Genomic DNA, 27797 nt, shown 5'->3' with positions numbered 1-27797 from the left:
ATTTTACTGCATTAACTTTTCCTTCACATTTTTAGAATTTATCAGATGTCACAGACCCTTATGCTGGCCAGTTCATTCATAATATTTTTTTGTTATAATTATGATAAAATGAGTTATGAATTATTCTGAGTAGTCACAAACACATGCATGTTAAAGTAGAAAAAGACAAAGTCAGAGTCGGCCACTGTTTAAATTTGAAACACAGAGGATTGAAAACAATATTTCAGTCTTGAATTCGTCTTATCGAAATATTCGTGAGCACAAATAACCACAGTTGATAACAAGTAGATTATTCAACAATAATTATTCATTTCTCAATTGTAATTAAATTTAGTCTCCCTAATTTTACTTATAGTAAAATACTGGGATAATTAGCTGTCCTAAAAATATGCATATCTTATTTACTTTATATTACATATATACAACATTGTGGGATGAATACCTAGATTGAGAATGTAATTGAAGAAAACTTTATTATTTGCGGTAAAGCCAGATTATTACCTATTATTATAAACGTTTGACTACTACATAAAGTAACAATTACTTTAATCGAAGAATGAACTTAAATCGACGATTTTTATTTAAAAATAAAAATAAATAAATAAAATCATTAATGTATGTTGGTGTAAACATTTTTTTTTAAAAGTTTTTGAAATTTTTAGCCTCATATTTTTGTTTCTTTTTAACCTGTAATTAATAGTTTGATTATTATAGATATTACAATCTACAGTCTGCAGTCTTGAACAAATATTTTATGCATGAAAATGGCCAGCATAAGGGTCTGTGACATCTAATAAATTCTAAAAATGTGAAGGAAAAGTTAATGCAGTAAAATTACTTAAATAATGTCAATGAAGTGTAAATGAAATGATGGATACTTGCTGATTTGTGTACCTTTTGGCGTTTAATCAACCCTTATACTTAACATTTTAAACTGTAAGTTTTTGTTAAGGAGATACTTAATAGGTGATATGTTCATACATTTCATTGAAACGACATTACAGAGATCAATTCAGCCATTTCTTCGCCATTAATCGAATTTCCCTATGAAAAGTTTCAATACTACTTTTACTATTAAGTACACCAAGGTTAACTTAATCTTAAGAGAAACCGAAAAATCTAGTGCACTCGCATTTGATTTGTCACGTCACCTGCTGACTAGCTGACTTCTATGCGAAATATCAAATTTGAACTTTCGGCAATTTTTCATTTGAGTTACGGTGTTTAAATGTAGTCTAACTTGTAAAAACCACTTTATTTTACTTAATGGACCGGTTATCCCGGTGAAAACTTAAATTAGAAAAATCTTTGATAATGATACACTTGCGTATTGATGCCACCAGACTGCTCTGAGAGTATTTAGTTAATGGTTCTGCTACAGGAGCGCTACTTTGTATTACCTCTTCTCTGTGACAGTTTTAAGTTTCAATCAATTGTGAGTTCAAATCTAACGAAGTCCCTTCTCATTTGGACTTTATTATTTGGTGAAGTTGTCTTTGGAAATGAATTAAATTTCTTTAGTCAGTTTAGAAAACTTGTGTAGCAAGAAAGGAATTCATTTTTTTGGATTCAAGTTCTAAAGGTCAGTTGATAACCTTCCAATAGCATTAGTAATTTTTAAACTCACAACTTCCTCCTTTGAACTATTAAAATAACTTTGATTACGTGTTTTAGATCAAAGACAGTTTTGGACCTAAACAAATATGGATGAAGAAGATAAGGGTAGAATTTTGATAAATATGCCATATCTTGTAAGCGCTACAAATAATTTTGAACATTTTGTCAATTTACTCATAGAAAAAAGAGTATTCAACAGTTTTATGGTCAATAAAATAAAGGTATAATTATTACTTATTTAAAGTTTAGGTGTTTTAACATTCTCAATTTTAATGTTTAGACATTTTTTAAAGAAACAATTTGTTTCTGGTTGAAATTACTTGGTTACGATCAATTGCTTATATTTGCATGTGTCTTCCTTATCGCTCAATTTATTTATGTTGGATTTGCTTCTCTCCCTTTCATCATCATTTTTCAATTTCAGAAATTTTACAGATTGCTTCACATGTTTTTATTCATCTAGCAAGTACAGATTACGGAGGAAATTTCTGTCCTCTTTTGAAGAAACTTGGTGTCAAGACCATTGGTTGTAATTCAGTCAAATTTTGTTTTCTCCCTCTCTTCACACACACACACACACCTAATGCACAACATTATCGCACCTAATATTTAGTTTTATTCTGTTCTGACTATCTAAATTGAAGATACGACGAAAATATGGTGTGTTATACACAGTGTTAAATAGGTGTTACATACTGTTTATGTGGTTTTCCGGTACTGGGCTATGAAGATATTTCTGTGGTGGTCAGGGGCAGGCACGAGACAATCATTGCTGAGCTAATGGAGGAAGCACTCAATATAATAGAAAATAGGTGTAGAAGGGTAGATCTTGCTCTGAACCCTTCTACTCTGGTCTCTTTTACTAGGATTTGAATTTCTAACCAAACTATGGTTGTGTCGTGTGAGGTTAAGTATCTGGGCGTCATCCTAGTCTCCAGACTCACTTGGAAAGCGCATCTAGATAAAGTTACACTAAAGGCTACTTTTTTTTTAGGTTGTGGTATTTCCAGTACCTGTGAGAAGACAAGGGGTTTCCGCTCCAAAATGAGCCACTGGCTCCATACACGAACAGTCACTCCAAGTGTGTTCGGTCGTGGCGGGCAGTTTCGGTTCCCTTATGTTTTTGGTCTCTATGTCTCTAGGCCTTCAGGCTAGATCCCAACTGGTGATCAGCCGTGTTCTAGTCCGCTGCAGAAGAAGCATGAAAATTTACCTTCATACCTCGGTTCTCCAACCCATCACCCAAAAAGCCACTTGGTCACGGCAGACTTCTCCACCATAATGGGCGGCAATAGGTCTTGAAATTTTACATTGAATCTAAGCCGGAGGCCAAACGGGCCAAAAACAATAGGAATAAATACATCTCTCCAAGACCGAACATAGTGGTATAAATCGCGCTAACTCCTGCACCAGAAGGCAAATCCTCATAAGAAAAAAGTATGTCTGATCGTGAACACCTTTCATAATGTACCTATTTTCAGTTGAGTACTCTGAGCGTTAGAGATGAATTACTAATTGAGATTGTTCAAATCGCATTATTGTGTTGTACTTGGAATTTGTACATTACTAAATACAATTTTTTTTCCTGATAAATTAATTTAGAGTTATGAAGGAATAGTAGATAAGCTGAAGTGCTTGTACGAAATGATACCGAAACGAGGGCCTGAAGCTTTTAAAAGACTGACCGACGCATTACATGAATCTGGCAACAGAGATCTTGCTCTAAGGTTGAAATCTAATAGGTACTTTTTATTTACTTACATTTTTCTCTTTCGAAGTTTTGTTTCTGTTTTAAATTACAGATAATTGTTAATCTGAAATTATTAAAATACCCGTTATTAACATCGTCATGAACATGCATTTGTTTAATGCAACGAACTATCATTTTCTCATCTCTCCGGTAAGGTTCTTTTCCTGCTTTTCATTCCTGGCATATCTATAATCCTGATATATGCTGAATTTCTTCCTCCAGTTATGAACATTTTTTTAGTTCGTTTTCGGGATCGAAATTCTGTTAGGTACATACTCCTGTCTTTGTTGGGGGGAACTAACTTACCTACTCAACTCGTTTTTTGACCGATATTTCTGCCTGGATAATTAATGCTTATGTTCCCTTAGAGTTTTTTTTATTCCTTCCAACACATTTTTAAGACTATTCCGCCATAAGCATTTGCCCTAAATTGTAAATGACTAGGTTCTCTCATAAATTACAACGCCTTACTGTACTTACCAAGTTCTTGCCAAATATTTTTGAAAATTTGGACAAGATAATTCATGCGAGGGTTAACGCCAGATAATATCTTACCTACTTCTAATATCTCGAAAAATACCCGATAGATTTTGTTTATATTTTACCTGTTTACAGAGACTACTATTGTCTATAATTGTGTAAATTTTAGTAAAAATCTATCAAGCAGAAAACGAGATATTTAGGGTTAAAGTTTGTTTCTGTTCTATGAAGTGAAAATTTAACTTCAAATTTCTCGAAAAATACTCGATTGATTTTGTTTATATTTTACCTGCATATGGAGCCAACTATTGTCTATGATCGTGTAAATTTTAGTAAAAATCTGTCGTGCAGAAAATGAGACATTTAGGGTTAAAATTTAGTTCCGTTTTACGCAGTAAAAACTTTAACTTCAAATATCTCAAAAACTACTCGATAGATTTTGTTTATATTTTACCTGCATATGGAGACTACTATTGTCTATAATTGTGTAAATTTAAAATTGTCTATAATTGTCTATAAATTGTAAAAATCTGTCGAGAAAGAAACGAGATATTTAGGACTAAAGTTTGTTTCTGTTCTATAAAGTGAAAATTTTAACTTCAAATATCTCGAGAACTACTCGATAGATTTTGTTTATATTTTACCGGCAAATGGAGACTACTATTGTCTATAATCGTGTAAATTTTAGTAAAAATATATCGAGCAAGAAACGAGATATTTAGGAGTAAAGTTGGTTTCTGTTCTATAAAGAGAAAAATTTAACTACAAATATCTCGAAAACTACTCGATAGATTTTGTTTATATTTTACCTGCATATGTAGACTAGTATTGTATATAAATGTGTAAATTTTAGTAATAATCTATCTAGCAGAAAACGAGATATTTAGGGTTAAAGTTTGGTTCTATTCTATAAAGTGAAAACTTTAACTTCAAATATCTCGAAAACTACTCCATAGATATTGTTTATATTTTGCCTGCATATGCAGACTACTATTGTCTATAATTGTGTAAATTGTAGTAAAAATCTGTCGTGCAGAAAACAAGATATTTAGGGTTTAAATTTGTTTCTGTTCTATAAAGTGAAAATTTACACTTCAAATATCTCGAAAACTACTCGATAGATTTTGTTTATATTTTACCACCATATGGAGACTACTATTGTCTATAATTGTGTAAATTTTAGTAAAAATCTATCTAGTAGAAAACGAGATATTTAGGGTTAAAGTTTGTTTCTGTTCTATGAAGTGAAAAATTTAACTTCAAATTTCTCGAAAAATACTCGATTGATTTTGTTTATATTTTACATGCATATGGAGACGACTATTGTCTATGATTGAGTAAATTTTAGGAAAAATCTGTCGTGCAGAAAACAAGATATTTAGGGTTAAAGTTTGTTTCTGTTCTATGAAGTGAAAAATTTAACTTCAAATTTCTCGAAAAATACTCGATTGATTTTGTTTATATTTTACATGCGTATGCAGACTACTATTGTCTATAATTGTGTAAATTGTAGTAAAAATCTGTCTTGCAGAAAACGAGATATTTAGGGTTCTAGTTTGTTTCTGTTCTATGAAGTGAAAAATTTAACTTCAAATTTCTCGAAAAATACTCGATTGATTTTGTTTATATTTTACCTGCATATGGAGACTACTATTGTCTATAATTTTGTAAATTTTAGTAAAAATCTGTCGAGAAAGAAACGAGATGTATAGGGGTAAAGTTTGTTTCTGTTCTATAAAGTGAAAATTTTAACTTCAAATATCTCGAGAACTACTCGATAGATTTTGTTTATATTTTACAGGCAAATGGAGACTACTATTGTCTATAATCGTGTAAATATTATTAAAAATATATTGAGCAAGAAACGAGATGTATAGGGGTAAAGTTTGTTTTTGTACTTTAAAGTGAAAGCTTTAACTTTAAATATCTCGAAAACTACTCTATAGATTTTGTTTATATTTTACCTGCATATGCAGACTACTATTGTCTATAATTGTGTAAATTGTAGTAAAAATCTGTCGTGCAGAAAACAAGATATTTAGGGTTTAAATTTGTTTCTGTTCTATAAAGTGAAAATTTACACTTCAAATATCTCGAAAACTACTCGATAGATTTTGTTTATATTTTACCACCATATGGAGACTACTATTGTCTATAATTGTGTAAATTTTAGTAAAAATCTATCTAGTAGAAAACGAGATATTTAGGGTTAAAGTTTGTTTCTGTTCTATGAAGTGAAAAATTTAACTTCAAATTTCTCGAAAAATACTCGATTGATTTTGTTTATATTTTACATGCATATGGAGACGACTATTGTCTATGATTGAGTAAATTTTAGGAAAAATCTGTCGTGCAGAAAACAAGATATTTAGGGTTAAAGTTTGTTTCTGTTCTATGAAGTGAAAAATTTAACTTCAAATTTCTCGAAAAATACTCGATTGATTTTGTTTATATTTTACATGCGTATGCAGACTACTATTGTCTATAATTGTGTAAATTGTAGTAAAAATCTGTCTTGCAGAAAACGAGATATTTAGGGTTAAAGTTTGTTTCTGTTCTATGAAGTGAAAAATTTAACTTCAAATTTCTCGAAAAATACTCGATTGATTTTGTTTATATTTTACCTGCATATGGAGACTACTATTGTCTATAATTTTGTAAATTTTAGTAAAAATCTGTCGAGAAAGAAACGAGATGTATAGGGGTAAAGTTTGTTTCTGTTCTATAAAGTGAAAATTTTAACTTCAAATATCTCGAGAACTACTCGGTAGATTTTGTTTATATTTTACAGGCAAATGGAGACTACTATTGTCTATAATCGTGTAAATATTATTAAAAATATATTGAGCAAGAAACGCGATGTATAGGGGTAAAGTTTGTTTTTGTACTTTAAAGTGAAAGCTTTAACTTTAAATATCTCGAAAACTACTCTATAGATTTTGTTTATATTTTACCTGCAAATGGAGACTACTATTGTATATAATTGTGTAAATTTTAGTAAAAATATATCTAGCAGAAAACGAGATATTTAGGGTTTAAATTTGTTTCTGTTCTATAAAGTGAAAAGTTTAAATTCAAATATCTCGAGAACTACATGATAGATTTTGTTTATATTTTACCGGCAAATGGAGACTACTATTGTCTATAATCATGTAAATTTTAGTAAAAATATATCGAGCAAGAAACGAGATATTTAGGAGTAAAGTTGGTTTCTGTTCTATAAAGAGAAAAATTTAACTCCAAATATCTCGAAAACTACTCGATAGATTTTGTTTATATTTTACCTGCATATGTAGACTAGTATTGTATATAAATGTGAAAATTTTAGTAATAATCTATCTAGCAGAAAACGAGATATTTAGGGTTAAAGTTTGGTTTTATTCTATAAAGTGAAAACTTTAACTTCAAATATCTCGAAAACTACTCCATAGATATTGTTTATATTTTGCCTGCATATGCAGACTACTATTGTCTATAATTGTGTAAATTGTAGTAAAAATCTGTCGTGCAGAAAACAAGATATTTAGGGTTTAAATTTGTTTCTGTTCTATAAAGTGAAAATTTACACTTCAAATATCTCGAAAATTACTCGATAGATTTTGTTTATATTTTACCACCATATGGAGACTACTATTGTCTATAAATGTGTAAATTTTAGTAAAAATCTATCTAGTAGAAAACGAGATATTTAGGGTTTAAGTTTGTTTCTGTTCTATGAAGTGAAAACTTTAACTTCAAATTTCTCGAAAACTACTCGATAGATTTTGTTGATATTTTACCAGTCAAATTTCTCGAAAACTACTCGATAGATTTTGTTTATATTTTACCAGTATATGAAGACTACTATTGACTATAATTGTGTTAATTTTAGTAAAAATCTTTCTAGTAGAATATGAAATATTTAGGGTTAAAGTTTGGTTCGGTTTTAAACAGTTAAAAGTTTAACTTGAAATATCTTGAAAACTACTCGATAGATTTTGTTTATATTTTACCTGTATACAGAGACTACTATTGTCTATAATTGTGTTAATCTTAGTAAAAATCTATCGTGCAGAAAACAAGGCATTTAGGGTTTAAGTTTGTTTCTGTTCTATAAGGTGAAAACTTTAACTTCAAATATCTCTAAAACTACTCGATAGATTTTGTTTATATTTTACCTGCGTATGGATACTACTACTCTCTATAATTGTGTAACTTTTAGTAAAAGTCTTTCGAGCAGAAAACGAGATATATAGGGGTAAAGTTTGATTTTGTTCTTTAAAGTGAAAGCTTTAAATTTAAATATCTCGAAAACTACTCCATAGGTTTTGTTTATATTTTTCCTGCATATGGAGACTACTATTGTCTATAATTGTTTAAATTTTAGTAAAAATCTATTAAACAGAAAACGCGATATTTAGGGGTAAACTTCGTTTCTATTCTATAAAGTGAAAACTTTAACTCCAAATATCTCGAAAACTACTTGATAGATATTGTTTATATTTTACCTGCATATGTAGACTACTATTGTATATAATTGTGTAAATTTTAGTAATAATCTGTCTAGCAGAAAACGAGATATTTAGGGTTAAAGTTTGTTTCTGTTCTATGAAGTGAAAATTTAACTTCAAATTTCTCGAAAAATACTCGATTGTTTTTTGTTTATATTTTAGCTGCATATGGAGCCAACTATTGTCTATGATCGTGTAAATTTTAGTAAAAATCTGTCGTGCAGAAATTGAGACATTTAGGGTTAAAATTTAGTTCCGTTTTACGCAGTAAAAACTTTAACTTCAAATATCTCAAAAACTACTCGATAGATTTTGTTTATATTTTACCTGCATATGGAGACTACTATTGTCTATAATTGTGTAAATTTGAAATTGTCTATAATTGTCTATAAATTGTAAAAATCTGTCGAGGAAGAAACGATTTATTTAGGACTAAAGTTTGTTTCTGTTCTATAAAGTGAAAATTTTAACTTCAAATATCTCGAGAACTACTCGATAGATTTTGTTTATATTTTACCGGCAAATGGAGACTACTATTGTCTATAATTGTGTAAATTTTAGTAAAAATCTATCTAGTAGAAAACGAGATATTTAGGGTTAAAGTTTGTTTCTGTTCTATGAAGTGAAAAATTTAACTTCAAATTTCTTGAAAAATACTCGATTGATTTTGTTTATATTTTACATGCATATGGAGACGACTATTGTCTATGATTGAGTAAATTTTAGGAAAAATCTGTCGTGCAGAAAACAAGATATTTAGGGTTAAAGTTTGTTTCTGTTCTATGAAGTGAAAAATTTAACTTCAAATTTCTCGAAAAATACTCGATTGATTTTGTTTATATTTTACATGCGTATGCAGACTACTATTGTCTATAATTGTGTAAATTGTAGTAAAAATCTGTCTTGCAGAAAACGAGATATTTAGGGTTAAAGTTTGTTTCTGTTCTATGAAGTGAAAAATTTAACTTCAAATTTCTCGAAAAATACTCGATTGATTTTGTTTATATTTTGCATGCATATGGAGACTACTATTGTCTATAATTGTGTAAATTGTAGTAAAAATCTATCTAGTAGAAAACGAGATATTTAGGGTTAAAGTTTGTTTCTGTTCTATGAAGTGAAAATTTAACTTCAAATTTCTCGAAAAATACTCGATTGATTTTGTTTATATTTTACCTGCATATGGAGACTACTATTGTCTATAATTTTGTAAATTTTAGTAAAAATCTGTCGAGAAAGAAACGAGATGTATAGGGGTAAAGTTTGTTTCTGTTCTATAAAGTGAAAATTTTAACTTCAAATATCTCGAGAACTACTCGATAGATTTTGTTTATATTTTACAGGCAAATGGAGACTACTATTGTCTATAATCGTGTAAATATTATTAAAAATATATTGAGCAAGAAACGCGATGTATAGGGGTAAAGTTTGTTTTTGTACTTTAAAGTGAAAGCTTTAACTTTAAATATCTCGAAAACTACTCTATAGATTTTGTTTATATTTTACCTGCAAATGGAGACTACTATTGTATATAATTGTGTAAATTTTAGTAAAAATATATCTAGCAGAAAACGAGATATTTAGGGTTTAAATTTGTTTCTGTTCTATAAAGTGAAAACTTTAACTTCAAATATCTCGAAAACTACTCCATAGATATTGTTTATATTTTGCCTGCATATGCAGACTACTATTGTCTATAATTGTGTAAATTGTAGTAAAAATCTGTCGTGCAGAAAACAAGATATCTAGGGTTTAAATTTGTTTCTGTTCTATAAAGTGAAAATTTACACTTCAAATATCTCGAAAACTACTCGATAGATTTTGTTTATATTTTACCACCATTGGAGACTACTATTGTCTATAAATGTGTAAATTTTAGTAAAAATCTATCTAGTAGAAAACGAGATATTTAGGGTTTAAGTTTGTTTCTGTTCTATGAAGTGAAAACTTTAACTTCAAATTTCTCGAAAACTACTCGATAGATTTTGTTGATATTTTATCAGTCAAATTTCTCGAAAACTACTCGATAGATTTTGTTTATATTTTACCAGTATATGAAGACTACTATTGACTATAATTGTGTTAATTTTAGTAAAAATCTTTCTAGTAGAATATGAAATATTTAGGGTTAAAGTTTGGTTCGGTTTTAAACAGTTAAAAGTTTAACTTGAAATATCTTGAAAACTACTCGATAGATTTTGTTTATATTTTACCTGTGTACAGAGACTACTATTGTCTATAATTGTGTAAATCTTAGTAAAAATCTATCGTGCAGAAAACAAGGCATTTAGGGTTTAAGTTTGTTTCTGTTCTATAAGGTGAAAACTTTAACTTCAAATATCTCTAAAACTACTCGATAGATTTTGTTTATATTTTACCTGCGTATGGATACTACTACTCTCTATAATTGTGTAACTTTTAGTAAAAGTCTTTCGAGCAGAAAACGAGATATATAGGGGTAAAGTTTGATTTTGTTCTTTAAAGTGAAAGCTTTAAATTTAAATATCTCGAAAACTACTCCATAGGTTTTGTTTATATTTTTCCTGCATATGGAGACTACTATTGTCTATAATTGTTTAAATTTTAGTAAAAATCTATTAAACAGAAAACGCGATATTTAGGGGTAAACTTCGTTTCTATTCTATAAAGTGAAAACTTTAACTCCAAATATCTCGAAAACTACTTGATAGATATTGTTTATATTTTACCTGCATATGTAGACTACTATTGTATATAATTGTGTAAATTTTAGTAATAATCTGTCTAGCAGAAAACGAGATATTTAGGGTTAAAGTTGGTTTCTGTTCTATGAAGTGAAAATTTAACTTCAAATTTCTCGAAAAATACTCGATTGTTTTTTGTTTATATTTTACCTGCATATGGAGCCAACTATTGTCTATGATCGTGTAAATTTTAGTAAAAATCTGTCGTGCAGAAATTGAGACATTTAGGGTTAAAATTTAGTTCCGTTTTACGCAGTAAAAACTTTAACTTCAAATATCTCAAAAACTACTCGATAGATTTTGTTTATATTTTACCTGCATATGGAGACTACTATTGTCTATAATTGTGTAAATTTGAAATTGTCTATAATTGTCTATAAATTGTAAAAATCTGTCGAGGAAGAAACGATTTATTTAGGACTAAAGTTTGTTTCTGTTCTATAAAGTGAAAATTTTAACTTCAAATATCTCGAGAACTACTCGATAGATTTTGTTTATATTTTACCGGCAAATGGAGACTACTATTGTCTATAATCATGTAAATTTTAGTAAAAATATATCGAGCAAGAAACGAGATATTTAGGAGTAAAGTTGGTTTCTGTTCTATAAAGAGAAAAATTTAACTCCAAATATCTCGAAAACTACTCGATAGATTTTGTTTATATTTTATCTGCATATGTAGACTGGTATTGTATATAAATGTGTAAATTTTAGTAATAATCTATCTAGCAGAAAACGAGATATTTAGGGTTAAAGTTTGGTTCTATTCTATAAAGTGAAAACTTTAACTTCAAATATCTCGAAAACTACTCCATAGATATTGTTTATATTTTGCCTGCATATGCAGACTACTATTGTCTATAATTGTGTAAATTGTAGTAAAAATCTGTTGTGCAGAAAACAAGATATTTAGGGTTTAAATTTGTTTCTGTTCTATAAGGTGAAAACTTTAACTTCAAATATCTCTAAAACTACTTGATAGATTTTGTTTATATTTTACCTGCGTATGGATACTACTACTCTCTATAATTGTGTAACTTTTAGTAAAAGACTTTCGAGCAGAAAACGAGATATATAGGGGTAAAGTTTGATTCTGTTCTTTAAAGTGAAAGCTTTAAATTTAAATATCTTGAAAACTACTCCATAGGTTTTGTTTATATTTTTCCTGCATATGGAGACTACTATGGTCTATAATTGTTTAAATTTTAGTAAAAATCTGTTAAACAGAAAACGCGATATTTAGGGGTAAACTTCGTTTCTATTCTATAAAGTGAAAACTTTAACTCCAAATATCTCGAAAACTACTTGATAGATATTGTTTATATTTTACCTGCATATGTAGACTACTATTGTATATAATTGTGTAAATTTTAGTAATAATCTGTCTAGCAGAAAACGAGATATTTAGGGTTAAAGATTGGTGCCGTTTTACACAGTAAAAACTTTAACTTCAAATTTCTCGAAAACTACTCGATAGATTTTGTTTATATTTTACCAGTATATGAAGACTACTATTCACTATAATTGTGTTAATTTTAGTAAAAATCTATCGTGTAAACGAGATATTTAGGGTTAAAGTTTGTTTCTGTTCTATGAAGTGAAAATTTAACTTCAAATTTCTCGAAAAATACTCGATTGATTTTGTTTATATTTTACCTGCATATGGAGCCAACTATTGTATATGATCGTGTAAATGTTAGTAAAAATCGATCGTGCAGAAAATGAGACATTTAGGGTTAAAATTTAGTTCCGTTTTACGCAGTAAAAACTTTAACTTCAAATATCTCCAAAACTACTCGATAGATTTTGTTTATATTTTACCTGCATATGGAGACTACTATTGTCTATAATTGTGTAAATTTAAAATTGTCTATAATTGTCTATAAATTGTAAAAATCTGTCGAGAAAGAAACGAGATATTTAGGACTAAAGTTTGTTTCTGTTCTATAAAGTGAAAATTTTAACTTCAAATATCTCGAGAACTACTCGATAGATTTTGTTTATATTTTTCCGGCAAATGGAGACTACTATTGTCTATAATCATGTAAATTTTAGTAAAAATATATCGAGCAAGAAACGAGATATTTAGGAGTAAAGTTGGTTTCTGTTCTATAAAGAGAAAAAATTAACTCCAAATATCTCGAAAACTACTTGATAGATTTTGTTTATATTTTACCTGCATATGTAGACTGGTATTGTATATAAATGTGTAAATTTTAGTAATAATCTATCTAGCAGAAAACGAGATATTTAGGGTTAAAGTTTGGTTCTATTCTATAAAGTGAAAACTTTAACTTCAAATATCTCAAAAACCACTCCATAGATATTGTTTATATTTTGCCTGCATATGCAGACTACTATTGTCTATAATTGTGTAAATTGTAGTAAAAATCTGTTGTGCAGAAAACAAGATATTTAGGGTTTAAATTTGTTTCTGTTCTATAAGGTGAAAACTTTAACTTCAAATATCTCTAAAACTACTTGATAGATTTTGTTTATATTTTACCTGCGTATGGATACTACTACTCTCTATAATTGTGTAAATTTTAGTAAAAATCTATCTAGTAGAAAACGAGATATTTAGGGTTAAAGTTTGTTTCTGTTCTATGAAGTGAAAAATTTAACTTCAAATTTCTCGAAAAATACTCGATTGATTTTGTTTATATTTTATATGCATATGGAGACTACTATTGTCTATAATTGTGTAAATTGTAGTAAAAATCTGTTGTGCAGTAAACAAGATATTTAGGGTTTAAATTTGTTTCTGTTCTATAAAGTGAAAATTTTCACTTCAAATATCTCGAAAACTACTCGATAGATTTTGTTTATATTTTACATGCATATGGAGACTACTATTGTCTATAATTGTGTAAATTGTAGTAAAAATCTGTTGTGCAGTAAACAAGATATTTTGGGTTTAAATTTGTTTCTGTTTTATAAAGTGAAAATTTTCACTTCAAATATCTCGAAAACTACTCGATAGATTTTGTTTATATTTTACCTCCATATGGAGACTACTATTGTCTATAATTTTATAAATTTTAGTAAAAATCTGTCGAGAAAGAAACGAGATATTTAGGAGTAAAGTTGGTTTCGGTTCTATAAAGTGAAAATTTTAACTTCAAATATCTCGAGAACTACTCTATAGATTTTGTTTATATTTTACCGGCAAATGGAGACTACTATTGTCTATAATGGTGTAAATATTATTAAAAATATATTGAGCAAGAAACGAGATGTATAGGGGTAAAGTTTGTTTTTGTTCTTTAAAGTGAAAGCTTTAAATTTAAATATCTCGAAAACTACTCCATAGGTTTTGTTTATATTTTTCCTGCATATGGAGACTACTATTGTCTATAATTGTTTAAATTTTAGTAAAAATCTATTAAACCGAAAACGCGATATTTAGGGGTAAACTTCGTTTCTATTCTATAAAGTGAAAACTTTAACTCCAAATATCTCGAAAACTACTTGATAGATATTGTTTATATTTTACCTGCATATGTAGACTACTATTGTATATAATTGTGTAAATTTTAGTAATAATCTGTCTAGCAGAAAACGAGATATTTAGGGTTAAAGTTTGGTTCTATTCTATAAAGTGAAAACTTTAACTTCAAATATCTCGAAAACTACTCCATAGATATTGTTTATATTTTGCCTGCATATGCAGACTACTATTGTCTATAATTGTGTAAATTGTAGTAAAAATCTGTCGTGCAGAAAACAAGATATTTAGGGTTTAAATTTGTTTCTGTTCTATAAAGTGAAAATTTACACTTCAAATATCTCGAAAACTACTCGATAGATTTTGTTTATATTTTACCACCATATGGAGACTACTATTGTCTATAATTGTGTAAATTTTAGTAAAAATCTATCTAGTAGAAAACGAGATATTTAGGGTTAAAGTTTGTTTCTGTTCTATGAAGTGAAAAATTTAACTTCAAATTTCTCGAAAAATACTCGATTGATTTTGTTTATATTTTACATGCGTATGCAGACTACTATTGTCTTTAATTGTGTAAATTGTAGTAAAAATCTGTCTTCCAGAAAACGAGATATTTAGGGTTAAAGTTTGTTTCTGTTCTATGAAGTGAAAAATTTAACTTCAAATTTCTCGAAAAATACTCGATTGATTTTGTTTATATTTTACATGCATATGGAGACTACTATTGTCTATAATTGTGTAAATTGTAGTAAAAATCTATCTAGTAGAAAACGAGATATTTAGGGTTAAAGATTGGTGCCGTTTTACACAGTAAAAACTTTAACTTCAAATTTCTCGAAAACTACTCGATAGATTTTGTTTATATTTTACCAGTATATGAAGACTACTATTCACTATAATTGTGTTAATTTTAGTAAAAATCTATCTAGCAGAAAACGAGATATTTAGGGTTAAAGTTTGTTTCTGTTCTATGAAGTGAAAATTTAACTTCAAATTTCTCGAAAAATACTCGATTGATTTTGTTTATATTTTACCTGCATATGGAGCCAACTATTGTATATGATCGTGTAAATTTTAGTAATAATCTATCTAGCAGAAAACGAGATATTTAGGGTTAAAGTTTGGTTCTATTCTATAAAGTGAAAACTTTAACTTCAAATATCTCGAAAACTATTCCATAGATATTGTTTATATTTTGCCTGCATATGCAGACTACTATTGTCTATAATTGTGTAAATTGTAGTAAAAATCTGTCGTGCAGAAAACAAGATATTTAGGGTTTAAATTTGTTTCTGTTCTATAAGGTGAAAACTTTAACTTCAAATATCTCTAAAACTACTTGATAGATTTGGTTTATATTTTACCTGCGTATGGATACTACTACTCTCTATAATTGTGTAACTTTTAGTAAAAGTCTTTCGAGCAGAAAACGAGATATATAGGGGTAAAGTTTGATTTTGTTCTTTAAAGTGAAAGCTTTAAATTTAAATATCTTGAAAACTACTCCATAGGTTTTGTTTATATTTTTCCTGCATATGGAGACTACTATTGTCTATAATTGTTTAAATTTTAGTAAAAATCTATTAAACAGAAAACGCGATATTTAGGGGTAAAGTTTGATTTTGTTCTTTAAAGTGAAAGCTTTAAATTTAAATATCTTGAAAACTACTCCATAGGTTTTGTTTATATTTTTCCTGCATATGGAGACTACTATTGTCTATAATTGTTTAAATTTTAGTAAAAATCTATTAAACAGAAAACGCGATATTTAGGGGTAAACTTCGTTTCTATTCTATAAAGTGAAAACATTAACTCCAAATATCTCGAAAACTACTTGATAGATATTGTTTATATTTTACCTGCGTATGGATACTACTACTCTCTATAATTGTGTAAATTTTAGTAAAAATCTATCTAGTAGAAAACGAGATATTTAGGGTTAAAGTTTGTTTCTGTTCTATGAAGTGAAAAATTTAACTTCAAATTTCTCGAAAAATACTCGATTGATTTTGTTTATATTTTACATGCATATGGAGACTACTATTGTCTATAATTGTGTAAATTGTAGTAAAAATCTGTTGTGCAGTAAACAAGATATTTAGGGTTAAAGTTTGTTTCTGTTCTATGAAGTGAAAAATTTAACTTCAAATTTCTCGAAAAATACTCGATTGATTTTGTTTATATTTTACATGCGTATGCAGACTACTATTGTCTATAATTGTGTAAATTGTAGTAAAAATCTGTCTTGCAGAAAACGAGATATTTAGGGTTAAAGTTTGTTTCTGTTCTATGAAGTGAAAAATTTAACTTCAAATTTCTCGAAAAATACTCGATTGATTTTGTTTATATTTTACCTGCATATGGAGACTACTATTGTCTATAATTTTGTAAATTTTAGTAAAAATCTGTCGAGAAAGAAACGAGATGTATAGGGGTAAAGTTTGTTTCTGTTCTATAAAGTGAAAATTTTAACTTCAAATATCTCGAGAACTACTCGATAGATTTTGTTTATATTTTACAGGCAAATGGAGACTACTATTGTCTATAATCGTGTAAATATTATTAAAAATATATTGAGCAAGAAACGCGATGTATAGGGGTAAAGTTTGTTTTTGTACTTTAAAGTGAAAGCTTTAACTTTAAATATCTCGAAAACTACTCTATAGATTTTGTTTATATTTTACCTGCAAATGGAGACTACTATTGTATATAATTGTGTAAATTTTAGTAAAAATATATCTAGCAGAAAACGAGATATTTAGGGTTTAAATTTGTTTCTGTTCTATAAAGTGAAAAGTTTAAATTCAAATATCTCGAGAACTACACGATAGATTTTGTTTATATTTTACCGGCAAATGGAGACTACTATTGTCTATAATCATGTAAATTTTAGTAAAAATATATCGAGCAAGAAACGAGATATTTAGGAGTAAAGTTGGTTTCTGTTCTATAAAGAGAAAAATTTAACTCCAAATATCTCGAAAACTACTCGATAGATTTTGTTTATATTTTACCTGCATATGTAGACTAGTATTGTATATAAATGTGAAAATTTTAGTAATAATCTATCTAGCAGAAAACGAGATATTTAGGGTTAAAGTTTGGTTTTATTCTATAAAGTGAAAACTTTAACTTCAAATATCTCGAAAACTACTCCATAGATATTGTTTATATTTTGCCTGCATATGCAGACTACTATTGTCTATAATTGTGTAAATTGTAGTAAAAATCTGTCGTGCAGAAAACAAGATATTTAGGGTTTAAATTTGTTTCTGTTCTATAAAGTGAAAATTTACACTTCAAATATCTCGAAAATTACTCGATAGATTTTGTTTATATTTTACCACCATATGGAGACTACTATTGTCTATAAATGTGTAAATTTTAGTAAAAATCTATCTAGTAGAAAACGAGATATTTAGGGTTTAAGTTTGTTTCTGTTCTATGAAGTGAAAACTTTAACTTCAAATTTCTCGAAAACTACTCGATAGATTTTGTTGATATTTTACCAGTCAAATTTCTCGAAAACTACTCGATAGATTTTGTTTATATTTTACCAGTATATGAAGACTACTATTGACTATAATTGTGTTAATTTTAGTAAAAATCTTTCTAGTAGAATATGAAATATTTAGGGTTAAAGTTTGGTTCGGTTTTAAACAGTTAAAAGTTTAACTTGAAATATCTTGAAAACTACTCGATAGATTTTGTTTATATTTTACCTGTATACAGAGACTACTATTGTCTATAATTGTGTTAATCTTAGTAAAAATCTATCGTGCAGAAAACAAGGCATTTAGGGTTTAAGTTTGTTTCTGTTCTATAAGGTGAAAACTTTAACTTCAAATATCTCTAAAACTACTCGATAGATTTTGTTTATATTTTACCTGCGTATGGATACTACTACTCTCTATAATTGTGTAACTTTTAGTAAAAGTCTTTCGAGCAGAAAACGAGATATATAGGGGTAAAGTTTGATTTTGTTCTTTAAAGTGAAAGCTTTAAATTTAAATATCTCGAAAACTACTCCATAGGTTTTGTTTATATTTTTCCTGCATATGGAGACTACTATTGTCTATAATTGTTTAAATTTTAGTAAAAATCTATTAAACAGAAAACGCGATATTTAGGGGTAAACTTCGTTTCTATTCTATAAAGTGAAAACTTTAACTCCAAATATCTCGAAAACTACTTGATAGATATTGTTTATATTTTACCTGCATATGTAGACTACTATTGTATATAATTGTGTAAATTTTAGTAATAATCTGTCTAGCAGAAAACGAGATATTTAGTGTTAAAGTTTGTTTCTGTTCTATGAAGTGAAAATTTAACTTCAAATTTCTCGAAAAATACTCGATTGTTTTTTGTTTATATTTTAGCTGCATATGGAGCCAACTATTGTCTATGATCGTGTAAATTTTAGTAAAAATCTGTCGTGCAGAAATTGAGACATTTAGGGTTAAAATTTAGTTCCGTTTTACGCAGTAAAAACTTTAACTTCAAATATCTCAAAAACTACTCGATAGATTTTGTTTATATTTTACCTGCATATGGAGACTACTATTGTCTATAATTGTGTAAATTTGAAATTGTCTATAATTGTCTATAAATTGTAAAAATCTGTCGAGGAAGAAACGATTTATTTAGGACTAAAGTTTGTTTCTGTTCTATAAAGTGAAAATTTTAACTTCAAATATCTCGAGAACTACTCGATAGATTTTGTTTATATTTTACCGGCAAATGGAGACTACTATTGTCTATAATTGTGTAAATTTTAGTAAAAATCTATCTAGTAGAAAACGAGATATTTAGGGTTAAAGTTTGTTTCTGTTCTATGAAGTGAAAAATTTAACTTCAAATTTCTCGAAAAATACTCGATTGATTTTGTTTATATTTTACATGCATATGGAGACGACTATTGTCTATGATTGAGTAAATTTTAGGAAAAATCTGTCGTGCAGAAAACAAGATATTTAGGGTTAAAGTTTGTTTCTGTTCTATGAAGTGAAAAATTTAACTTCAAATTTCTCGAAAAATACTCGATTGATTTTGTTTATATTTTACATGCGTATGCAGACTACTATTGTCTATAATTGTGTAAATTGTAGTAAAAATCTGTCTTGCAGAAAACGAGATATTTAGGGTTAAAGTTTGTTTCTGTTCTATGAAGTGAAAAATTTAACTTCAAATTTCTCGAAAAATACTCGATTGATTTTGTTTATATTTTGCATGCATATGGAGACTACTATTGTCTATAATTGTGTAAATTGTAGTAAAAATCTATCTAGTAGAAAACGAGATATTTAGGGTTAAAGTTTGTTTCTGTTCTATGAAGTGAAAATTTAACTTCAAATTTCTCGAAAAATACTCGATTGATTTTGTTTATATTTTACCTGCATATGGAGACTACTATTGTCTATAATTTTGTAAATTTTAGTAAAAATCTGTCGAGAAAGAAACGAGATGTATAGGGGTAAAGTTTGTTTCTGTTCTATAAAGTGAAAATTTTAACTTCAAATATCTCGAGAACTACTCGATAGATTTTGTTTATATTTTACAGGCAAATGGAGACTACTATTGTCTATAATCGTGTAAATATTATTAAAAATATATTGAGCAAGAAACGCGATGTATAGGGGTAAAGTTTGTTTTTGTACTTTAAAGTGAAAGCTTTAACTTTAAATATCTCGAAAACTACTCTATAGATTTTGTTTATATTTTACCTGCAAATGGAGACTACTATTGTATATAATTGTGTAAATTTTAGTAAAAATATATCTAGCAGAAAACGAGATATTTAGGGTTTAAATTTGTTTCTGTTCTATAAAGTGAAAACTTTAACTTCAAATATCTCGAAAACTACTCCATAGATATTGTTTATATTTTGCCTGCATATGCAGACTACTATTGTCTATAATTGTGTAAATTGTAGTAAAAATCTGTCGTGCAGAAAACAAGATATCTAGGGTTTAAATTTGTTTCTGTTCTATAAAGTGAAAATTTACACTTCAAATATCTCGAAAACTACTCGATAGATTTTGTTTATATTTTACCACCATATGGAGACTACTATTGTCTATAAATGTGTAAATTTTAGTAAAAATCTATCTAGTAGAAAACGAGATATTTAGGGTTTAAGTTTGTTTCTGTTCTATGAAGTGAAAACTTTAACTTCAAATTTCTCGAAAACTACTCGATAGATTTTGTTTATATTTTACCAGTATATGAAGACTACTATTGACTATAATTGTGTTAATTTTAGTAAAAATATATCGAGCAAGAAACGAGATATTTAGGAGTAAAGTTGGTTTCTGTTCTATAAAGAGAAAAATTTAACTCCAAATATCTCGAAAACTACTCGATAGATTTTGTTTATATTTTACCTGCATATGTAGACTAGTATTGTATATAAATGTGAAAATTTTAGTAATAATCTATCTAGCAGAAAACGAGATATTTAGGGTTAAAGTTTGGTTTTATTCTATAAAGTGAAAACTTTAACTTCAAATATCTCGAAAACTACTCCATAGATATTGTTTATATTTTGCCTGCATATGCAGACTACTATTGTCTATAATTGTGTAAATTGTAGTAAAAATCTGTCGTGCAGAAAACAAGATATTTAGGGTTTAAATTTGTTTCTGTTCTATAAAGTGAAAATTTACACTTCAAATATCTCGAAAATTACTCGATAGATTTTGTTTATATTTTACCACCATATGGAGACTACTATTGTCTATAAATGTGTAAATTTTAGTAAAAATCTATCTAGTAGAAAACGAGATATTTAGGGTTTAAGTTTGTTTCTGTTCTATGAAGTGAAAACTTTAACTTCAAATTTCTCGAAAACTACTCGATAGATTTTGTTGATATTTTACCAGTCAAATTTCTCGAAAACTACTCGATAGATTTTGTTTATATTTTACCAGTATATGAAGACTACTATTGACTATAATTGTGTTAATTTTAGTAAAAATCTTTCTAGTAGAATATGAAATATTTAGGGTTAAAGTTTGGTTCGGTTTTAAACAGTTAAAAGTTTAACTTGAAATATCTTGAAAACTACTCGATAGATTTTGTTTATATTTTACCTGTATACAGAGACTACTATTGTCTATAATTGTGTTAATCTTAGTAAAAATCTATCGTGCAGAAAACAAGGCATTTAGGGTTTAAGTTTGTTTCTGTTCTATAAGGTGAAAACTTTAACTTCAAATATCTCTAAAACTACTCGATAGATTTTGTTTATATTTTACCTGCGTATGGATACTACTACTCTCTATAATTGTGTAACTTTTAGTAAAAGTCTTTCGAGCAGAAAACGAGATATATAGGGGTAAAGTTTGATTTTGTTCTTTAAAGTGAAAGCTTTAAATTTAAATATCTCGAAAACTACTCCATAGGTTTTGTTTATATTTTTCCTGCATATGGAGACTACTATTGTCTATAATTGTTTAAATTTTAGTAAAAATCTATTAAACAGAAAACGCGATATTTAGGGGTAAACTTCGTTTCTATTCTATAAAGTGAAAACTTTAACTCCAAATATCTCGAAAACTACTTGATAGATATTGTTTATATTTTACCTGCATATGTAGACTACTATTGTATATAATTGTGTAAATTTTAGTAATAATCTGTCTAGCAGAAAACGAGATATTTAGTGTTAAAGTTTGTTTCTGTTCTATGAAGTGAAAATTTAACTTCAAATTTCTCGAAAAATACTCGATTGTTTTTTGTTTATATTTTAGCTGCATATGGAGCCAACTATTGTCTATGATCGTGTAAATTTTAGTAAAAATCTGTCGTGCAGAAATTGAGACATTTAGGGTTAAAATTTAGTTCCGTTTTACGCAGTAAAAACTTTAACTTCAAATATCTCAAAAACTACTCGATAGATTTTGTTTATATTTTACCTGCATATGGAGACTACTATTGTCTATAATTGTGTAAATTTGAAATTGTCTATAATTGTCTATAAATTGTAAAAATCTGTCGAGGAAGAAACGATTTATTTAGGACTAAAGTTTGTTTCTGTTCTATAAAGTGAAAATTTTAACTTCAAATATCTCGAGAACTACTCGATAGATTTTGTTTATATTTTACCGGCAAATGGAGACTACTATTGTCTATAATTGTGTAAATTTTAGTAAAAATCTATCTAGTAGAAAACGAGATATTTAGGGTTAAAGTTTGTTTCTGTTCTATGAAGTGAAAAATTTAACTTCAAATTTCTCGAAAAATACTCGATTGATTTTGTTTATATTTTACATGCATATGGAGACGACTATTGTCTATGATTGAGTAAATTTTAGGAAAAATCTGTCGTGCAGAAAACAAGATATTTAGGGTTAAAGTTTGTTTCTGTTCTATGAAGTGAAAAATTTAACTTCAAATTTCTCGAAAAATACTCGATTGATTTTGTTTATATTTTACATGCGTATGCAGACTACTATTGTCTATAATTGTGTAAATTGTAGTAAAAATCTGTCTTGCAGAAAACGAGATATTTAGGGTTAAAGTTTGTTTCTGTTCTATGAAGTGAAAAATTTAACTTCAAATTTCTCGAAAAATACTCGATTGATTTTGTTTATATTTTGCATGCATATGGAGACTACTATTGTCTATAATTGTGTAAATTGTAGTAAAAATCTATCTAGTAGAAAACGAGATATTTAGGGTTAAAGTTTGTTTCTGTTCTATGAAGTGAAAATTTAACTTCAAATTTCTCGAAAAATACTCGATTGATTTTGTTTATATTTTACCTGCATATGGAGACTACTATTGTCTATAATTTTGTAAATTTTAGTAAAAATCTGTCGAGAAAGAAACGAGATGTATAGGGGTAAAGTTTGTTTCTGTTCTATAAAGTGAAAATTTTAACTTCAAATATCTCGAGAACTACTCGATAGATTTTGTTTATATTTTACAGGCAAATGGAGACTACTATTGTCTATAATCGTGTAAATATTATTAAAAATATATTGAGCAAGAAACGCGATGTATAGGGGTAAAGTTTGTTTTTGTACTTTAAAGTGAAAGCTTTAACTTTAAATATCTCGAAAACTACTCTATAGATTTTGTTTATATTTTACCTGCAAATGGAGACTACTATTGTATATAATTGTGTAAATTTTAGTAAAAATATATCTAGCAGAAAACGAGATATTTAGGGTTTAAATTTGTTTCTGTTCTATAAAGTGAAAACTTTAACTTCAAATATCTCGAAAACTACTCCATAGATATTGTTTATATTTTGCCTGCATATGCAGACTACTATTGTCTATAATTGTGTAAATTGTAGTAAAAATCTGTCGTGCAGAAAACAAGATATCTAGGGTTTAAATTTGTTTCTGTTCTATAAAGTGAAAATTTACACTTCAAATATCTCGAAAACTACTCGATAGATTTTGTTTATATTTTACCACCATATGGAGACTACTATTGTCTATAAATGTGTAAATTTTAGTAAAAATCTATCTAGTAGAAAACGAGATATTTAGGGTTTAAGTTTGTTTCTGTTCTATGAAGTGAAAACTTTAACTTCAAATTTCTCGAAAACTACTCGATAGATTTTGTTTATATTTTACCAGTATATGAAGACTACTATTGACTATAATTGTGTTAATTTTAGTAAAAATCTTTCTAGTAGAATATGAAATATTTAGGGTTAAAGTTTGGTTCGGTTTTAAACAGTTAAAAGTTTAACTTGAAATATCTTGAAAACTACACGATAGATTTTGTTTATATTTTACCTGTGTACAGAGACTACTATTGTCTATAATTGTGTAAATCTTAGTAAAAATCTATCGTGCAGAAAACAAGGCATTTAGGGTTTAAGTTTGTTTCTGTTCTATAAGGTGAAAACTTTAACTTCAAATATCTCTAAAACTACTCGATAGGTTTTGTTTATATTTTTCCTGCATATGGAGACTACTATTGTCTATAATTGTTTAAATTTTAGTAAAAATCTATTAAACAGAAAACGCGATATTTAGGGGTAAACTTCGTTTCTATTCTATAAAGTGAAAACTTTAACTCCAAATATCTCGAAAACTACTTGATAGATATTGTTTATATTTTACCTGCATATGTAGACTACTATTGTATATAATTGTGTAAATTTTAGTAATAATCTGTCTAGCAGAAAACGAGATATTTAGGGTTAAAGTTGGTTTCTGTTCTATGAAGTGAAAATTTAACTTCAAATTTCTCGAAAAATACTCGATTGTTTTTTGTTTATATTTTAGCTGCATATGGAGCCAACTATTGTCTATGATCGTGTAAATTTTAGTAAAAATCTGTCGTGCAGAAATTGAGACATTTAGGGTTAAAATTTAGTTCCGTTTTACGCAGTAAAAACTTTAACTTCAAATATCTCAAAAACTACTCGATAGATTTTGTTTATATTTTACCTGCATATGGAGACTACTATTGTCTATAATTGTGTAAATTTGAAATTGTCTATAATTGTCTATAAATTGTAAAAATCTGTCGAGGAAGAAACGATTTATTTAGGACTAAAGTTTGTTTCTGTTCTATAAAGTGAAAATTTTAACTTCAAATATCTCGAGAACTACTCGATAGATTTTGTTTATATTTTACCGGCAAATGGAGACTACTATTGTCTATAATCATGTAAATTTTAGTAAAAATATATCGAGCAAGAAACGAGATATTTAGGAGTAAAGTTGGTTTCTGTTCTATAAAGAGAAAAATTTAACTCCAAATATCTCGAAAACTACTCGATAGATTTTGTTTATATTTTATCTGCATATGTAGACTGGTATTGTATATAAATGTGTAAATTTTAGTAATAATCTATCTAGCAGAAAACGAGATATTTAGGGTTAAAGTTTGGTTCTATTCTATAAAGTGAAAACTTTAACTTCAAATATCTCGAAAACTACTCCATAGATATTGTTTATATTTTGCCTGCATATGCAGACTACTATTGTCTATAATTGTGTAAATTGTAGTAAAAATCTGTTGTGCAGAAAACAAGATATTTAGGGTTTAAATTTGTTTCTGTTCTATAAGGGGAAAAATTTAACTTCAAATATCTCTAAAACTACTTGATAGATTTTGTTTATATTTTACCTGCGTATGGATACTACTACTCTCTATAATTGTGTAACTTTTAGTAAAAGACTTTCGAGCAGAAAACGAGATATATAGGGGTAAAGTTTGATTCTGTTCTTTAAAGTGAAAGCTTTAAATTTAAATATCTTGAAAACTACTCCATAGGTTTTGTTTATATTTTTCCTGCATATGGAGACTACTATGGTCTATAATTGTTTAAATTTTAGTAAAAATCTGTTAAACAGAAAACGCGATATTTAGGGGTAAACTTCGTTTCTATTCTATAAAGTGAAAACTTTAACTCCAAATATCTCGAAAACTACTTGATAGATATTGTTTATATTTTACCTGCATATGTAGACTACTATTGTATATAATTGTGTAAATTTTAGTAATAATCTGTCTAGCAGAAAACGAGATATTTAGGGTTAAAGATTGGTGCCGTTTTACACAGTAAAAACTTTAACTTCAAATTTCTCGAAAACTACTCGATAGATTTTGTTTATATTTTACCAGTATATGAAGACTACTATTCACTATAATTGTGTTAATTTTAGTAAAAATCTATCTAGCAGAAAACGAGATATTTAGGGTTAAAGTTTGTTTCTGTTCTATGAAGTGAAAATTTAACTTCAAATTTCTCGAAAAATACTCGATTGATTTTGTTTATATTTTACCTGCATATGGAGCCAACTATTGTATATGATCGTGTAAATGTTAGTAAAAATCGATCGTGCAGAAAATGAGACATTTAGGGTTAAAATTTAGTTCCGTTTTACGCAGTAAAAACTTTAACTTCAAATATCTCCAAAACTACTCGATAGATTTTGTTTATATTTTACCTGCATATGGAGACTACTATTGTCTATAATTGTGTTAATTTAAAATTGTCTATAATTGTCTATAAATTGTAAAAATCTGTCGAGAAAGAAACGAGATATTTAGGACTAAAGTTTGTTTCTGTTCTATAAAGTGAAAATTTTAACTTCAAATATCTCGAGAACTACTCGATAGATTTTGTTTATATTTTTCCGGCAAATGGAGACTACTATTGTCTATAATCATGTAAATTTTAGTAAAAATATATCGAGCAAGAAACGAGATATTTAGGAGTAAAGTTGGTTTCTGTTCTATAAAGAGAAAAAATTAACTCCAAATATCTCGAAAACTACTTGATAGATTTTGTTTATATTTTACCTGCATATGTAGACTACTATTGTATATAATTGTGTAAATTTTAGTAATAATCTGTCTAGCAGAAAACGAGATATTTAGGGTTAAAGTTTGTTTCTGTTCTATGAAGTGAAAATTTAACTTCAAATTTCTCGAAAAATACTCGATTGTTTTTTGTTTATATTTTAGCTGCATATGGAGCCAACTATTGTCTATGATCGTGTAAATTTTAGTAAAAATCTGTCGTGCAGAAATTGAGACATTTAGGGTTAAAATTTAGTTCCGTTTTACGCAGTAAAAACTTTAACTTCAAATATCTCAAAAACTACTCGATAGATTTTGTTTATATTTTACCTGCATATGGAGACTACTATTGTCTATAATTGTGTAAATTTGAAATTGTCTATAATTGTCTATAAATTGTAAAAATCTGTCGAGGAAGAAACGATTTATTTAGGACTAAAGTTTGTTTCTGTTCTATAAAGTGAAAATTTTAACTTCAAATATCTCGAGAACTACTCGATAGATTTTGTTTATATTTTACCGGCAAATGGAGACTACTATTGTCTATAATTGTGTAAATTTTAGTAAAAATCTATCTAGTAGAAAACGAGATATTTAGGGTTAAAGTTTGTTTCTGTTCTATGAAGTGAAAAATTTAACTTCAAATTTCTCGAAAAATACTCGATTGATTTTGTTTATATTTTACATGCATATGGAGACGACTATTGTCTATGATTGAGTAAATTTTAGGAAAAATCTGTCGTGCAGAAAACAAGATATTTAGGGTTAAAGTTTGTTTCTGTTCTATGAAGTGAAAAATTTAACTTCAAATTTCTCGAAAAATACTCGATTGATTTTGTTTATATTTTACATGCGTATGCAGACTACTATTGTCTATAATTGTGTAAATTGTAGTAAAAATCTGTCTTGCAGAAAACGAGATATTTAGGGTTAAAGTTTGTTTCTGTTCTATGAAGTGAAAAATTTAACTTCAAATTTCTCGAAAAATACTCGATTGATTTTGT

General features: G+C 27.8%; 1 protein-coding gene across 2 annotated transcripts in view; it reads left to right on the top strand.

Moving 5' to 3' along the window:
* The first annotated feature begins 1370 nt into the window (after positions 1-1370).
* LOC141447623 (caspase-2-like) overlaps positions 1371-27797 on the top strand; it is a 59507-nt gene continuing 33080 nt past the window's right edge. Inside the window, exons 1-3 of one of the 2 annotated variants that reach the window (XM_074115364.1) lie at positions 1371-1582; positions 1675-1838; positions 3220-3359. In XM_074115364.1, the coding sequence (XP_073971465.1) occupies positions 1704-1838; positions 3220-3359 (275 nt within the window). In that variant the 5' untranslated portion in view covers positions 1371-1582; positions 1675-1703. The remainder of the gene's footprint in view (positions 1583-1674; positions 1839-3219; positions 3360-27797) is intronic. The other variant, XM_074115363.1, reaches the window with a different exon arrangement.

The sequence above is a fragment of the Rhodnius prolixus genome, unplaced genomic scaffold (assembly GCF_049639745.1).
Source record: "Rhodnius prolixus isolate KJV_2025 unplaced genomic scaffold, Rpr scaffold_7, whole genome shotgun sequence".
Taxonomy (NCBI): domain Eukaryota; kingdom Metazoa; phylum Arthropoda; class Insecta; order Hemiptera; family Reduviidae; genus Rhodnius; species Rhodnius prolixus.
This window is presented reverse-complemented; position numbering and strand designations above follow the sequence as displayed.